The sequence below is a fragment of the Budorcas taxicolor genome, chromosome 5 (assembly GCF_023091745.1).
Source record: "Budorcas taxicolor isolate Tak-1 chromosome 5, Takin1.1, whole genome shotgun sequence".
NCBI lineage: Eukaryota > Metazoa > Chordata > Mammalia > Artiodactyla > Bovidae > Budorcas > Budorcas taxicolor.
In genome coordinates this window covers 158,031,923-158,048,623 of record NC_068914.1, presented here as the reverse complement: position 1 = coordinate 158,048,623, position 16,701 = coordinate 158,031,923, and the positions used below count along the sequence as shown (strand labels likewise).

The window sequence follows — 16,701 nt, the reverse complement described above, 5'->3', positions numbered from 1 at the left end:
ACCTTTTAAATTACGAATGAGTCTGAGCAGTTTTTCATACCTTGCTTGGCTTTTTAAAAGTCCTTTTTAAAAATGTCAATTACATGTTTAAACCTTAGTCTATTGTGTGATTGGGGATTTATATTTATCTTACTGATTCATGAGAGCTACTCATATATTGTGGAAATTAAGTTGTATTTCTCACATATATTAACAATAGTTTTTCCCAGTCATTTTTCTTTCATTGTCACCTGTGTGTTTTTTAACCAAATCAAAATTAAATATTTATGTTGTCAGGACGCTCTGTTATTTACATGATTTCTGGCTCTGATGCGTGCTCTGGGAAGGACTTCTCACACAGTGATTGTGTATCTCACACAGCGATTCTGTATCGATTACATGATATTCATCTTAATTTTATTCTACTACTTTTCTGGGTTTATTAGTCTACGTAGTGTACATTTGCTCTGTCTAGATTTACTCTAGATAAGATAGCAAGTAGATTAATTTTATTTTTTTCTAAAATGTCTAATAATTCTAATAGCACTCATTATAAATGTTTATGTTTTGGTTTATTTGAGTCTTAATCTTTAACATGCAGGTGATAATGAAAAGGAAGTACTTAGTACTTGAATGTATGTTTGACAGTCTTCATAAACTGAAGCTCTTTTGTTTTAATAGAGGTCCTGTGGGAGAATCAACGAGTCAAAAGTTCCAAAAGAGAAGAACCCCCCAGTTCCGCTGTATCTGACAATATCTGGAAAAACTACTCCTTGGATGAAATTGAGACGGGCTTTTGCCTAGAGGTAAGATTGTTTTCCCAGTGCCAGGGTTATCTAAACTGTGAACCGAGAAAGTCAACAGCTCTGGAAAACCACCAGCCTAGATACTGTCTCTAAACTGTGTTTGGAACCCGCCGACATCTCCCGGAACACTGAGACCTCTGCAAACAAAAATGCATGGATAATAATGACCTCGATGAGAGATTGATTCTCAGGCACCGCCTTGGTGCCACTCACGCTCTTAAATCTAGCAAGAAATATTTAGACCTATATACAGACATGATACAACTTTGCTGAGTAAAATAAAGGAGAGCCTGAATAGATGAAGAGGTCTTTTCTAGTTCTTGGACTGGAAGATTTAGTATTAACACATGGTCTCTCTACATCTGGGTGTGTATATTTATATATGTACACACATATACATATATATTTTTTGTTGTTCTGAAAAGTTACAATAGAGGGCTTATGCTGTCACATATATAACATTTTATAAAGACATAATAATTAAGACAATATGGCAGTGGTACAGCAGTGAACATTCAAATTGAATTAAAACAATAGTTGGTTAATGAATTGATCTTGATATATGAATTTAGCACACAATGTGTGGCCTTCCAGTAGAGTGATGGGGACAAGGGAGGAGAATATTCAGTAATTATTATTGAGATAATTCCCTAGACAGCCATCTGGGGAGAAAAGCTTGGAACCTTCCACTCTTCACACCAAAATAAATTCTATATGCACCAGCTATTTAAGTTTGAAAATAAAAAATCTGAGTGAAAATTTTTAAACTTGAAATTTAGACGTTTAAGCATGAAATAGAGCCCCCAAATCATTAAAGACAAAGATTGATAAATTTGTCTTAAAATGAAAAAGCATTTGTACAGCAAAACTTTGCATAAACAAATGATAAACTTGGCAAAGCGTGTGCCACGTAACTGGCAGATAAATAATAACTGTCCCTAACATATGTAGAACTTTTTATAAATTATTAATTTAAAATTTTCAGCAGAAAATTGTCAATGAGAAAAAAGTAACCAAAGCCAATATAGATTAAGGGCATTGGAGGAAGGGGCACATGAATATTCCATTGGTAGATTAGTAAAAACTTGTTTTCCTTAGTTGTAGTTAATGAACTTATTGTTTTCATGAAAACACGGCCATTCCAAAACACATGACCGTTATGAAAAGATGTAAGCAATTCTGAAAAGTATAAAGAAGAGAGTAATAAATTAAATCCACCACCCAGAAATAATCGAAGGCAACATTTGGTGAACATAATTCTAGGCTTGTCTTTATATATTAATAGAAGGATGGCTGCATCAGTGGGTGGGTGGGTGGATACACAGAGAGAAATAATTTTATAAGAAGAGAATCATGTTCCTCTTTACAAATAAGGCATATTTAATTTAAATTTCTTGGAGTTTACCAGAAGTGGAAAAAAAATCATCACCGCTCATGGGGTTTTCGGAGAAGGCAATGGCAACCCACTCCAGTACTCTCGCCTGGAAAATTCCATGGACGGAGGAGCCTGGTAGGCTGCAGTCCATAGGGTTGCTAAGAGTCGGACACGACTGAGTGACTTCCCTTTCACTTTTCCTTTCATGCATTGGAGAAGGAAATGGCAACCCACTCCAGTATTCTTGCCTGGAGAATCTCAGGGATGAGGGAACCTGGTGGGCTGCTGTCTGTGGGGTTGCACAGAGTCGGACACGACTGAAGCGACTCAGCAGCAGCAGCAGCAGCATGGGGTTTTCTCGGCAAGAATACTGGAGTGGTTTGCCATTCCTCCTCTAGTGGACCATGTTTTGTCAGAACTCTCCTCTGTGACCCGTCCATCTTGGGTGGTCCTCTATGGCATGGCTCATAGCTTCATTGAGTTACGTAAGCCCCTTCACCGCAACAAGGCTGTCATACCACTCTAATGGCAGAAAGTGAAGAGGAACTAAAGAGCCTCTTGATGAGGGTGAAAGAGGAGAGTGAAAAAGCTGGCTTAAAACTCAGCATTCAAAAAACTAAGATCATGGCATCCGGTCCATCACTTCATGGCAAGAAGAAGGGGAAAAAGTGGAAACAGTGACAGGTTTTCTTTTTGGAGGCTCCAAAATCACTGTGGACAGTGACTGCAGCCATGAAATTAAAAGATGCTTGCTCCTTGAAAGGAAAAGATGCTTCTCCTTTCCTTGAAAGGAAAGCTATGACAAAGCTAGACGGCATTTTAAAAAAGTGGAGACATCACTTTGCCAACGTAAGGTCCGTCTAGTCAAAGCAGTGATTTTTCCAATAGTCATGTATGGATGTGAGAGTTGGACCATAAAGAAGGCTGAGCTCTGAAGAATTGATGCTTTCGAATTGTGGTGCTTGAGAAGACTCTTAGAGTCCCCTGGACAACAAGGAGATCAAATCAGTTGATTTCTAAAGGAAATCAACCCTGACTGTTCATCGGAAGGGCTGATGTTGAAGCTGAAGCTGCAATACTTTGGCTATCTGATGAAAAGAGCTGACTCATTGCAAAAGATCCTGATGCTGGGACAGCTTGAAGGCAGGAGGAGAAGGAGGTGACCGAGGATGAGATGGTTGGGTAGCATCACTGACTTAATGGACATAAATTGGAGCAAACTCTGGGAGATAGTGATGGACAGGAAAACCTGGAAATCTGGCTGCGGTCCATGGGGCTGTAAAGAGTCGGACACAACTGAGCGACTGAACAGCAACGAAAAATGGGGCTGCTTCTGTGCCCGGCAGTGTTATAAGCGTCCCTCAGGTTTTCAGGCCTCATGGCAACTCGAGAAGCTGGGTACCGTTATCATCCTGGTTTCAAGCTGAGGAGACTGAAGCTTGAGGAGGTTTAACAACCTGCCCAGGTTACTCTGCCAGAGACTCTCGGGCCCAGGTCCTCTTCATGTCACAGTCCTCAAGTGAAGCCAAAGATATTTCTGGACTTTCGATATTTCTTTGCCACAAGAAATATTCGGTCCCAAGAAGGACTTCGAGACAAGAAAAAAGATTAAGAAAGCCGTGACGAGTTGGAGAAATGACGGTGTTTTGAAGGATGTCTCAATTACAGACAGTAAGGGCTGGCTCTGCTGTGAAACTCCTTGAGACTGGCACTTCCTGTGTTTCTTCCACCCTCCCTCCCCTCACAGTTTTTTGCTGTTTGTATTATGTTCTTAGAGTTTCTAATATTTACATTCTGTCCTGCTACCATAATTCCCCCAGTTGTTTCACCCTCATTTTATATCTGCATGAATTTAGGACGTATCGCTCCCCTTGCTTATCCCTTTCAGAGTACTTTATTTTGATTTGTTCTTGGGTTGCCTGGATTTCATTGTCAAGTAATTCCCTCAAGAAAGGCTCATGGGTGCTTTATTCCCTTTGGTTTTTTTTTTCATACTATCTCTCTCTCTTTTTTTTTTATTTGAACAACAACTTGGCTGGATATAATTCTTCCACCATTCCTTCTTTTACTCAAAATGTTGTTTTTCTACAATGTCTTCTGGCACTGGGTCTTCTAGAGAAGAACCCTGAGGTCAACAGATTTTTTTTTTCCCTTCCTGTAGATAACTTTTTTTTTTTCCTACCATGATGCCAAAAGTATTTTTTCTTGATCCTTGAAATGCAAAAGCAAAACTCAGCTGGCTTGGCATGGAGCATTCTGTCAATTTCCTGGAACACAGTCTATTCTTTTGATGAATGAAGATTCAGTTCCTCATTCCAGGAAAAATTTCCCTGTGTCGTGTCACGAATACCTGCTCCCTCCATCCTTCCTGCCCCTCCTGTCTCCCTGGCATATTTCTTTCTTTCCTTCAGCGGTCTCGCCGCTTATCCTGACATTGGGCCATCTTTGTCTGTCCTTGATGATAATCATCCTCTCTTAGTATGCCATCATCTTCATTTTTCCTCTGCTTTCACTGAGATTCTGTCAAGCCATTCCTGCTTTTTTTGGCTTGCGAGATCTTAGTTCCCCAAGCAGAGGCTGAACTCAGGGCCCTGGCAGTGAAAGTGCGGAGCCCTAACCACTGGACGGCCAGGGAGTTCCCAAGCCATTCCTTTAGCATTAATTTTAATTTCAGCCTTGTCTTTTATTGCTGTTCCTAATTTGTTATTAGTTCCTTAGTAACGTTTTTGTTTTCTTTTTTTTTTTTCATTGTTTTAGCATCTTCAAGCTTTTCTTGTGATGAATTTGTATTCTTACTTAGCTCCTTTTTATCGTATGAAACCCTCGCTGGTGATATATGTATGTATTTTGCTGCTGTGTGTTCTTACAGATTGGGTTGTCTTCTGCTTGACGTTTGTTTGTTTCTTTTCTGTAGAGTGTTTGCACAGTTGCAAAGCCATCTATTTTCATCCCATTTGCGCTTGGCTTGAGATCCACTCGTATGATGGATGTAGTCGTATTTTCGCTGCTGTACAGTTTTCCATTAGCTACATATACACAAATTATAGACTGTCCCGTGCTTGGACATTTGGGTGGTTTCTGGTTTTGTGCTAATTCAAATGATGCCACTGTGAGTGGTTGCCTACATATCTTCTGGTGTGTATATGCAAAAGTTTCTGGTGTGTATGTGCAGAGGGAATGATACCCAGGCATTCCTTGCTAGGTTGTAGGGAACACATTCTCATCCTTCACTGGCAATATCCAATTCAGAATACCAATTTGCACTCACATTGGGAGTATAAGGGAATTCCTGTTGTCCCATGTACTCACCAACACTTGAAGTCATTAGTTTTTTACATTTTTATAAGTCTGATGATATTTAAATGGCATTTCAGCAATAATTAAATTTTATTTCTCTTTTTACTGATGTGTCAAATAGCTTTTTTACACTTTGCAACCTTTCTTCAGAACATTTTTGGTAAAACTATATCCATTTTTAACAAAGATTTATTGAGTGCCTGTGTGCCTGTGTGCCTGCTAAGTTGCTTCAGTCGTGTCTGATTCTCTGTGACCCCATGGACTGCAGCCCCCCAGGCTCCTCTGTCCATGGGATTCTCCAGGTAAGAATGCTGGAGTGGGTTGCCATGCCTTCTTCCAGGGGACCTTCCCAACCTAGGGGTCAAACCGGCATTTCTTACATTTCCTGCATTGAGAGGCATGTTCTTTACCACCAGCGCCACCCGGAAACCTCCTGTTGAGTGCCCAGCACTTGCCAAAGTGTGATTCATTTTAGATCATTATTAGTGAACAAAACAGGCACAACCTTGGCTTTCATGGAGATTGCATGACCATATATCAGGGAGAGAGATGTTAAGCAAATACACATTTACAAATATCATTTTCCTAGGGTGGTGTGACTAGAAAGGACGGGGTGTCATGAGAGAGTAATGAGGCATCTCATTTCAATTGGGGATCAGGGAAACACTTATAAAAAACACTTGTAAAAAACCGAAATAAGTGTACCTTTTGTTTGTCGGTCAATACTGTGATGGTTGCCTTGTGTTGTTTCAAAATATAATGCAGATACACACTAGTTCTTATGGGAGAAGTTTCATGACATGTTGTTAAATGAAAAAAAAAATTGTTAAAACTGAAAGTGTGGTATGGTCCCATTGTTGTAAAACTGTAATATACTCTTATGTGATCATGTTGGAGTTTTTGGAATACCATATGAAAACCTGTGGGTTGTGAGACTTCCAGGTATCTTTATGGCCTTGTTTATACTTTGCTGAATTGCTTGCATTTTTTTCTTTTGTTTCATTATGAACAGTAACGATGAAAATTCCAAAAAAAGTTCGACGTGTTGCAAAGACCTGACTTCTGTTTCATTTCTAGGCTTTTTTCCCCTAAGTGCTCTTGATTTTGTCAAAACACTTTCCTAGGAAAAAGCCATATTGGAAACTGAATGTCATTAAGATAACAAAATCGGATTTCATCAATCCAATAAATATACCGAGACCAGACTCTACGTCTGGCTTTGGCTTCTCTCCACAAGTTTTCTCCCAGGCAGCCCCCTCTCCCTGAGAGAGAGAAGGGTACATTTAGCCACATTTTGGGTTAATTTTATGCAACTCTAAGGAGCTTAGGCCCTGGGAGTCTCTAGATTCTTTTAAAGATTTCCCCCTTAGATTTCCGATATTCCTGTGCACCCTGAGGAAGTCTTAATGAATGTGCTTCTTCTTAACAGTGAATAGAGACCCTTGTATGTATGTTTCCATGTTCCAGCAGCTTTAAAAAAAAAAAAAAAATTGGCCATGCCACATGGCATGTGGGGATCTTAATTCCCAGACCAGGGATCGAGAAATACAGCGTTTAAAAACATCACCTTCTACACCAAGTTGATGGTTCTTTTGTTTATCTTCTTATCACAGTTAGCAGGAAAAAGTGAATTCATACAAAGTGGAGAGGGTTGGAAATATTGAAGAATATTGTTATTACTCAATAATAAACAGCAGGAAAACCTTTGGAAATAAAACCAATCTTCACAGCATTTTTATGAGTCATATAAAAATCAGTGGTTAACCTACTTTACTGCATTTTAGAAGTCCCATAAGCAAAGCTCATTCACCCTGATTCTTTGTAATTCCCCATGAAAAAAAAAAGGATAATTAAAGAAATGTCCAATGTGTACAAGGTTTATGAAATTCTTATATTAACGATTTCCCTTACAGTAAAAGTAACTTCTATTTTTAATAAGATGCTACCAGCTTTTTGTTTGATTGACCTGACTTAATCAGGAGCAGCCTAGCATGGGCTCACAGTAAGGATGGCTTGCAAGTATATTAAGAAAGATGTATCAAACTGGCAGATCCACCAAGTATTTTTAGCACTGAAATTTGAGTTAGAGCTATTATATGTGCTGTTTTTCCCCAAGAAAGTTGTCTGCCTTGTCAGTTGAGTAGCTGCGGCTGGGGATACTGTTTTGTAGTAAGCTCATCAATTAAACATTTGAAGTTCAGTACATGCCATAGTAACCTTTTTGATCAGTTTTGGGAAAGAAAATGTGAAGAGGTTTTGGTGAAAATAAAGTGGTTGGATGGCTCTGCGCCACTGATTTCTGTGAATGCCGCACTCTAATTTTAATTCACCACAGCTTTCCAAGTGCTATGAAAAGGTTGAAAAGGCCCTGAGTGCAGGGGACCCCTGCACAAGTGGATATGTATCTTTGAATTACCTAAAGATTGTCCTCGACACCTTTGTATACCAATTACCAAGAAGAATTTTCATCCAGTTAATGAAAAGGTAAGAGTCCCATTGTTTCCTTGACATTTTTCCCCCCAGATGTCAATTGTGAGAATAAGGAACAGCTTCATTTATATTTTATTAATGTTTTAGACTATTTTTTGCCACTGAAAATTTCAAACACATGCAAAAGTAAAGAGAATAACGCACTGAACCCGCAAATGTGCCCACCACCCATCTCAAACCTTCCACTCCTGGCCAAGCATTTCATCCCTACCCTGGCCCGCCTCTCCTCTACCTCAGATATTTCTGAAGCAAATACCAGACATCATATTTCATTGAAAAGATCTCACTATGTCTCTTGATAAGAACTCTTGTAAGAAACATGGAGCAAATACTGTTTCACACTTAATAGAATTATCAATAATATTAATAAACATCCAGTCAGGATTCAGATTTAACTGATTGTCTCCCATTTTCTTTCATAGCGAATTTAATCTGTACACTGTGATCTGCCACAATTCGTTTTTAATCTATAGGGACCCTCTCCATTTGTTTATTTTTTTCCTCCTTAAGATGCGTTCATAGAAAAGGTCTGGACTGTTTGTTATGTGGAGTTTCTTAGAATCTGAACCTGACTGATTGCAACCCACAGTGGCGTGTAACCTGCCTTCCTGTCTCCCTCCCCCACCCCCTGCCCCTGAACTGGTAGATCCAGGTTCAATTCTGGGGGCAAGAATGCTTCCCAGGTGGCAGCAAGCATGCGTGCGCTGCTCGTCTTTCTCCTTGTGATGTCAGCGGCTGTGCTGATCATCCCTGTACCCATCAGGTCACTGGGGATTGTGAAGGGGTGACACTCTGTGCGTCTCTTTTCTCCGCTTCTCACCCGGAGAGCTTCTGTAATGAGAGCTTCCCCTCTCCCACCGTCTGGTAACCGTGAGACACAGTGTAGAGAGGCAGCAGCTGCTTGGTTCTTTCCCTTCGCTTACTGCTTTTCAAAATAATGAGTTGTGTTCCCAGCATCCTCTAGAAGTGAGCAATGAGTGATTCTTCTTGACAAAAATATATGATTATGAACTCATGAGTGTTGACATATTTGGTGTGTTTCAATTTATCAGAGTTATTATTCCCCTCGATACTCAGCTTGCCCTGTTTTGGCCAGGGGAACCTTTCCGTGTTGGCTCTGAGTCCTGCTGGGTGACCCTCGTAAGTCCTTGGGTAGCACTCCTTGGTGTCACGGAACGCCCCAGGCCCTTCTGGGGCATCTCTTGCCCACCCCTGGAGTCAGCCATTTCTCCCAGGACCCCTGTTTCCCTTCAGTTGGAAGTGGTGTATGTAGACCGACCTCTGGGTGAGGAATACTGTTTTCAGTTTACCCAGCTTTCTGTCCAGGTAACTAGAAATCCTTTTCTCCGGGGACGTAGGGTTGAGGCTGATGGAAGCTTGTCCTGCGAAACTCTGAATCGTTGGAGGGCACCTCAGGGTTACCCGGAAAGGCGAGGCATGAGAGACAGAGAACGGATCTAGACCACGGCACCTCCTTCCCTTCTCGGCGCCCTGTGTGTCACCGCCACTTAAGCCTTTAGGTTCCTTTTAGCTCTGCATGCATTTTTTGTTTAATCAGTCAGTCACCAAGCAATTCCTGAGCACTTGCCTAGGAACTTGCTGGGGACTAAGAAAGGCATGATCCCTGCCCTCGAAGAGCTTAACCTGCTGGCGGGGAGACTGATGTCAACAAACACACACGGAATGAAATAAGATGTGCAGTGTGATGAAGGCTCTAGGGCTTCCCTGAGAGCTCAGTTGGTCAGGAATCTGCCAGCAATGCAGGAGACCCCGGTTTGATTCCTGGGTTGGGAAGATCCCCTGGAGAAGGGATAGGCTACCCACTCCAGAGTTCTTGGGCTTCCCTGGTGGCTCAGCTGGTAAAGAATCCGCCCACAGTGCAAGAGACCTGGGTTCGATCCCTGTGTTAGGAAGATCCCCTGGAGAAGGGAAGGGCTACCCACTCCAGCATTCTGGCCTGGAGAATCCCATGGCCTGTGCAGTTCATGGGGTTGCAGAGTCGGACACGACTGAGCGAGGTATATGAAGGCAGTGGAGAGGTTGGCAAGGACATGACGGAGAATAACGGGAACTCAGACCATTCTACGGTGGCTGGCCTGGAGGGGCCTCTCTGAGCGAGTGAGGTCAGGGAGAGCAGCCCAGGGCAGAGCCTCCGGGGCGGGGCCGAGGCCCTGTTGGGGGGCTGCCCCAGGAGCCCTGTTCTGGGAACTCGCAGAAGCCAGGGCCTGGAGCCAAGCTGACAAGAGAGCAGGAGGGCGGAGACCTGCGGCGGAGGCAGGCAGGGCCGGCAGGGACTGGGGCTTGTGGTAAGCGAGGGGGTCGCAGACAGGCTTTGTGGGGGGACCCCACCTAGAGACCCCGTCTTCAGGCACACGGCTTCCTCCTTGGCCGGCACCTTCTTTCCTCAGAATGTATTTCTAAAAGTCTTATTCACCTGCAGTGTGAATGCTTTCCCGAATTTTTATGAGAATTGCCAAGAATTGTTTTCTTGGAAGATAGCAGCGACTTACATTGCTGTCAACGTGGTGTGAGGGTTCTGGTTTCATATTCTTTTCAGTGCTAATATTAACATTGTATTAAAATATTGATGACCTAAGAGGTGTAAAACGGTAACCCCCTTATTGCTTTAATTTATGTCTCTTGGAGGGATTGCTGAGGTTGGACGTTCCATGAGCCCAGAATGCCCTTCAGGTCCTAATTGGTCAATGGCCCCACGGATGGTTTTTCAAGTCACTTTCATCACCTTTTGGTTTAATAATTTTTCATAATTATTTCATTATTCACAGAGAACCCTTTTGCGTCATGGGTGCTGCAGCTGTTTGTCCCAGCTTGCTGTTTCCCTTTCATTGTGACTCCTCATTGTTTAGAAGTTCACATTCATTCCAACATCATCAGATGCACTCATCTTTGCCCTTTGCGGCGTCTTCTGTTGCTCCTACCAGTTACCATCCTCATCTAGGCTTGATAAAAACTCTTTTCTACCCTGCTTGTTTTTCCATTTCTTTGAACACAAAACACTTCAGTCCCTCCTGAAATAAGGTGGGTGTCCCACCTAAAATATTTTTTTTCCAAACAGATAATTTATTTACACCACCACTTTTTATGTAATCCTTTCCCTCCCCTTGTTTTTAATGTCCACGTTGTGCCATTAACTCTATCCATAATTTGGTTTAATGTGTCTTTCTGTATTCTCTCCTGCCAGTCTATAGATCCCTCTTGTTCCGGGACGTTTCTGTCCAAGGTTCTGTCTACAGCTGGCCATCCGACAGCCCTCATGTTTTCTGTTAAACCTTGGGAGAGCACACGGAGGTGCCTGCGCTGCCACCGTTCTCTGTTTCTCATCTGTTACCTTGAGTTTACATAGTGACTGTTGCAGGCCTTACCCCGATTATGTCACCTTCTACGCTAAGAAGGGAGAATCTGCTTCTGCCGTGAAAGCAGTGGGCTCGTGAATGAGAGGAGGGATTAGTGTTCCCGGCAGGTGGCTCTGGGGTGGCAGGGGTGCTGGGCGCAGGGGCGGGGGTGCTGACTTCTGCTCTCCCGTGCTCTCCCCTCAGGCCCCCCAGAAGGTGGCTGGGACACGTGGTGTTGCTAGAGGGAACTCTTTAATTCCTCCCGATGTTTCTATTCTGAGCATCACAAGAAGCCATGAGTCGTCTTCTAAATTTAGGCTTAGACTTTTTGTTAACATATCAGGATGTGTCCACGATTGCACTGGACATATTCTGCATGAGTTTTGTGTTTGAACAGTTATTTAAGGGTTCATTAGGAAACCTGTGCATGACTGTTGACAGCTCTGTTTATAATCACCCCAAACTGGAACCAGCCCAGGATACCTCAGCAGGTGACTGGATCAGCAAGCTGCTTTACACGATAGACTATTTCTCAGCAACAAGAAGGAAAGAACTATTGATACACATGGATGACTCTCAGAGACGTGCTGCGTGAAAGAACCCAGTCTCGAAGGTTCCTACCTTAGGGGTCTAGTTATCCGATGGTGGGCGAGAGGAGACCCTCATCACTCCAGCATGGGGGGTGGGGGAGGGCCTGACTCCAGAGGGCCAGCAGCAAGGAGGCTGTGGGGGATGAGGCAGTCCTGGGTTCTGTGTGGGGCAGTGGTTCTGTGAATCTGCATGTGTGATAAATTCATGTAAATGTGTACACACAAACCCATTTTTACTGCACTTGATATTGAGAGATAAAGTTTTAAAACTCATCCCTTTTTTAAGGCAAACAATACAGAAAAGAATAGAGGAAGTAAAATGAAATCTAAACTCTCGTGCCCTACAAAAAGATTTCAGAAATTATCCTATCACATTTAAGAATGGAAAGAACAAAAAAATAGGCATTTTTTTTTTTAGCTTATTTTTAAAAAATACTCCAGATCTAGGACCTAAATTAAAAACTCTTAACAGCTTGGTAATGAGACATAAAATCTTGATCCAAATAATATGTTAGGGATGTTAAAAGCTATTTTCCATATATATATTTTAATGTAATGGTAGGCTGTAATTGAACCGATATCTTGACCTTTATTACTAACATGCTGTGCTTTTCATTGTCGCCTAATCTTTTATATAAAATAGATCTATTAAAAACCAAACCAGTGTTTAAATATGAAGAATGAGGTTTGCAGGAGAGTTGAGAGGATGGAATAAATGCTGTGACTTGCACGTTCACCAGAGCCTGGGCTTCATCCATCCATCATGTGAACAGGTCCCCACTCAGAAGCATCTCCCGGTGAGAAATGTCCCATCCACACTGGGAACATCAGTAGCCTGGCAGAGCTAAGCAAACAAAAAACAAGCCATTTAGCCCAGATTACATGAAGTGTAGAAGCAATACCCTGGGACATGTTTCCAGTTATTGCCCAAACCTTTTTTAACCCACACGCCTAGGACCTCTTCTATTTGTGTGACATTCTAGAAAAGGCAGACCAGTGGGGATGGAGGAGAGATGGTAATTGCCAGGCCTGGGAGCGGGGACGGTGTGACTCACGGCAGGCAACACAAGGAGGTTTTGGTGTGAGGGAGCTGCTCTTTCTTCGATTGTGGGCTTTTTCATCTGGAAGTGCACTGGGCAGGGTCCAGGCAGAAAACAGACGGCATGTAAGTTTACTGAAGGAACTTTTACCCTGGTGAGGGCAGGACGAGATGTGCAATCTGTAGAAGGGAAAGCATTTCTCTCTCCTAAGTCTGAAGGGGCAAGAGAGGAGGGAGTTAGTGTGAGGAGCAAGAAGGGTGGTTGAAGCAGGGAGCCACCCGAGAGCAGATAAGGCCTTCAGCAGGAGTGTGGCCAGGGCCACGCTCAGCCCAGCGGGAGGCCTTCAGCAGGAGTGTGGCCAGGGCCACGCTCAGCCCAGCGGGGAGGCCTTCAGCAGGAGTGTGGCCAGGGCCACGCTCAGCCCAGCGGGGAGGGGCTGGGGGGCAGCCAGCCTGCTCTCTTCTTGCCATCCACTCGCCTGCTGCCGCCTCCCACTGGCCAGCCCATCTGAGAGCCAGAGGCCCGACAGGCCGGTTGGAGCAGGTCACCCAGATGCTGTGCAGAGGGGAGGAGGGCAAAGAGTGGATCCGGACGAACATGTCCAGTGCTGGCCATTCTCAGCCTTGGCACCCTTGGAGAGATGAAAGCCCTGGTCCTTTGTAGAGATGAAAGCTTTGTATCCCCAGGCAGGAGCTGCTCAAAGTCCCCACACGAAACCTAGGATGTTAGTATGAAATATCCATAGCTACATTCGAGATGCCAGGGACTATGTGGATTTGCACACGTGAATGCCATCATCACCTGATTACATTTGCAATAATCTGGTCAGTTTCTAATACCCAAGTATTAGTAGCGTTTGCATGGGCAGCCAGGTGATTTCAATGAGAAGGTTGTAGAAATCAATCCTTTTCCCACCCCTCATCTCTAGGCTCAGAGGTTAAAGTGTCTGCCCGCAACGCAGGAGACCTGGGTTCGATCCCTGGGTTGGGAAGTTCCCCTGGAGAAGGAAATGGCAACCCACTCCAGTATTCTTGCCTGGAGAATCCCAAGAACGGAGGAGCCTGGTAGGCTACAGTTCACAGGGTCGCAGAGTCGGACACGACTGAGCGACTTCACTTTCACTTTCATCTCTACACGTTGCCAGTGGCACAGTGTCTATACTTACCCCACAGAAGTGGTATTACTTTTTGTTCACTCTCTTATGAAGGGTGGGGTCTCCTCCTTGGCCTTTCCTACCATCACAGCCCTTATTCCACGGAGAGCAAAACCAATGTGAGGATTCTGCAATGACTAAGAACACTTACTCCAATTATATTTCCTGAACCTGGAGGAGCAACCACGGGATGAGTCGATGCTCTTACTGGAGCCACTGTAAAGTGGACTTGAGCTCCAGCTCGTCGTTGTTCATTTGCTCGTTTGTGTCCAGCTCTTTGCGACTCCATGGACTGCAGTACACCAGGCTTTCCTGTCCACTATCTCCCAGAGTTTGCTCAAACTCATGTCCATTGAGTCGGCTCCATCTACTGCCTCCATAAGCCTCTGACCTACACACCATACTGGCACTTTGGTTCTTCAGAGATTATCATTAGTCTGGAGCCACTATCTATTCATCCTGAATGTGAAAAACAAATTTATGTTTCTTCTCGCTAACCCAGAGATGAGTCACATGCCGCTATAAGACCCCCACCTGGCTCCATGGGATGGGAAAGAAAGATTGGGAATAACACTGGACTCCCAGCATCAGAATCCAGAGGGACAGGGGCCTGAGGAAATCAGAGGAGCCCCTGGGGCATTTTTAAAGTCTTGTTGAATTTGCTTCAGTGTTGCTGCTGTTTTATATTTTGGTTTTCTGGCCCTGAGGCATGCAGGATCATAGCTGCCTGACCAGGAAGCCAACCTATACCCCTTCCATTGGAAGGTTAACTCTCAACCACTAAACTGCCAGGGAAGTCCCCGGAGGCATTTTTAAGAATTAAAAAAACCAGCAATATCCACCTTTGTAACTTTGGTTAATAATGGTTACTCGTGTGATTAGCAAAATTATCTGCTGGCTCTATTTTTTGAAAATTATGTTTATTCATGTTGATTATAAAAACTGTACAGGCTCAAACTAGAAAATAGAAAAAACGATAAAAAAAAAAAACTACCCGTAATTGTAATGGCCAGAGATGGCCGCTATTAATATTTTGGTCTATTTCCTTCCAGAATTTTTATGTGTGTGCATGTACACGTGCTTAACATAGTTGATGCCATGTGAGAAATAAATTATGTTCTGTTTTCTTACAGCATATTACATCAGGAGGATTTTTTTTGTTGTTAATTAAAAAAACCTTTGAAATTAATTTTTAACAGCTGCCTAATGTTTTATCAGCCCTTAAGTCAAAGGTTTTGAATGCTTCCAAGGTTTATATTCCATTTTGCTAAGATGCCCTTCAGAAAAATGTTGATTTATTCTCAGGGGTGAGGTTCATGAGAGTGCTTTTCGCCAGCATTTAACATTGCTGTCTTTAAATACTTGCCAATTTGACAAGTGAAAGCACAGTGCCTGGTTGCTATTTTGATTGATATGACCTTGCTTGCCGTTGAGTTGGCACGTGTTTCACGTTTAACAGTAACTTCCTTCATGAACAACTGTTTGCTCAGGTCCTTTGACCATTTCCTGTGTTTTAAAAATATTCTGGTCCAAGTACAAGTCATATAAAGTTCTTTCTCAAGTGTATAGTTTAATGGGCTTCCCTGGTGGCTCATATGGTTAAGAACCTGCCTGCAATGTGGGGACCTGGGTTCGGTCCCTGGGTTGGGGAGATCCCCTGGAGAAGGGAATGGCAATCCACTCCAGTATTTTTGCCTGGGGACTCCGATGGACAGAGAGGCCTGGCGGGCTACAGTCCGTGGGGACACAAAGAGATGGACACGTCTGAGTGACTAACCCACACAGTTTAACGAGTTTGGGCAACTGTGTGTTTCTAGTAGCCACCCCCTTGGTAAACGTATGGGCGCTTCCGTCGCCCTGTGGTGTGCTCCTGCGCTTTGACAGCAGCCCCTCCCCCGACCTCTCAGCCCCAGGACCACTGGTCTGCTCTCTGCCCCTGTCGCTGTAGTCCGGCTATTTCTCGGCGTTCTCACGAATGGGATACGTGGTCTTTTGTGTCTGACTACTCTTTCTTTCACTTTCCAAGGTTTAAGATTCACCCATGTCGCTGCACATCTAAATGTCCCACTAACTGTTATTGCTGAGTAGCATCCCATAGTGTTTCCCAGTTTGTTGGGAAATATCCCATAGATATTCCCTGTATGAACATTCGCATACAGGTCTCATTTTGTGTGGACGTGTTTTTATTTCTCTTGGGTAAAATACTTCGTAGTAAAATTGCTGGGTTGTATGATGAGTGTGGGCTTCCTGGGTAGCTCAGTGATAAAGAATCTGACCAATACAGGAGACTCAGGTTCGAACCCCGGGTGAAGATCCCCAGGAGAAGGAAATGGCAATCCACTCCTGTTTTTTTGCCTAGGAAGTCCCATGGGCCGAAGAGCCTGGCGGGCTACAGTCCAGGGGGGGTCAGAAAACAGCGGGATACGACTTAGTGACTAAACAGCAACAACAATGATGAGTGAATCTTTAAATTTATGAGACCCTGTCAAACCACTTTCCAAAGTCACGGCATCAATTGTAGTCCCACCAGCACTATGTAAGAAAGCCAGATGCTTCACTTCCCCACCGAAGCTTGGTACTGCCGCTCTCCCTAATTTTAGCCCTGCTAGTTTGTGCAG

At 43.5% G+C, this 16,701-nt stretch overlaps 1 protein-coding gene across 1 annotated transcript in view; it reads left to right on the top strand.

The window, feature by feature from the left end:
• The window catches only part of EFCAB6 (EF-hand calcium binding domain 6), a 231,875-nt gene that overhangs the window by 67,835 nt on the left and 147,339 nt on the right, over positions 1-16,701 (top strand). The window contains exons 7-8 of the mRNA XM_052640994.1: positions 661-785; positions 7,793-7,941. Of these exons, the coding sequence (XP_052496954.1) occupies positions 661-785; positions 7,793-7,941 (274 nt within the window). The remainder of the gene's footprint in view (positions 1-660; positions 786-7,792; positions 7,942-16,701) is intronic.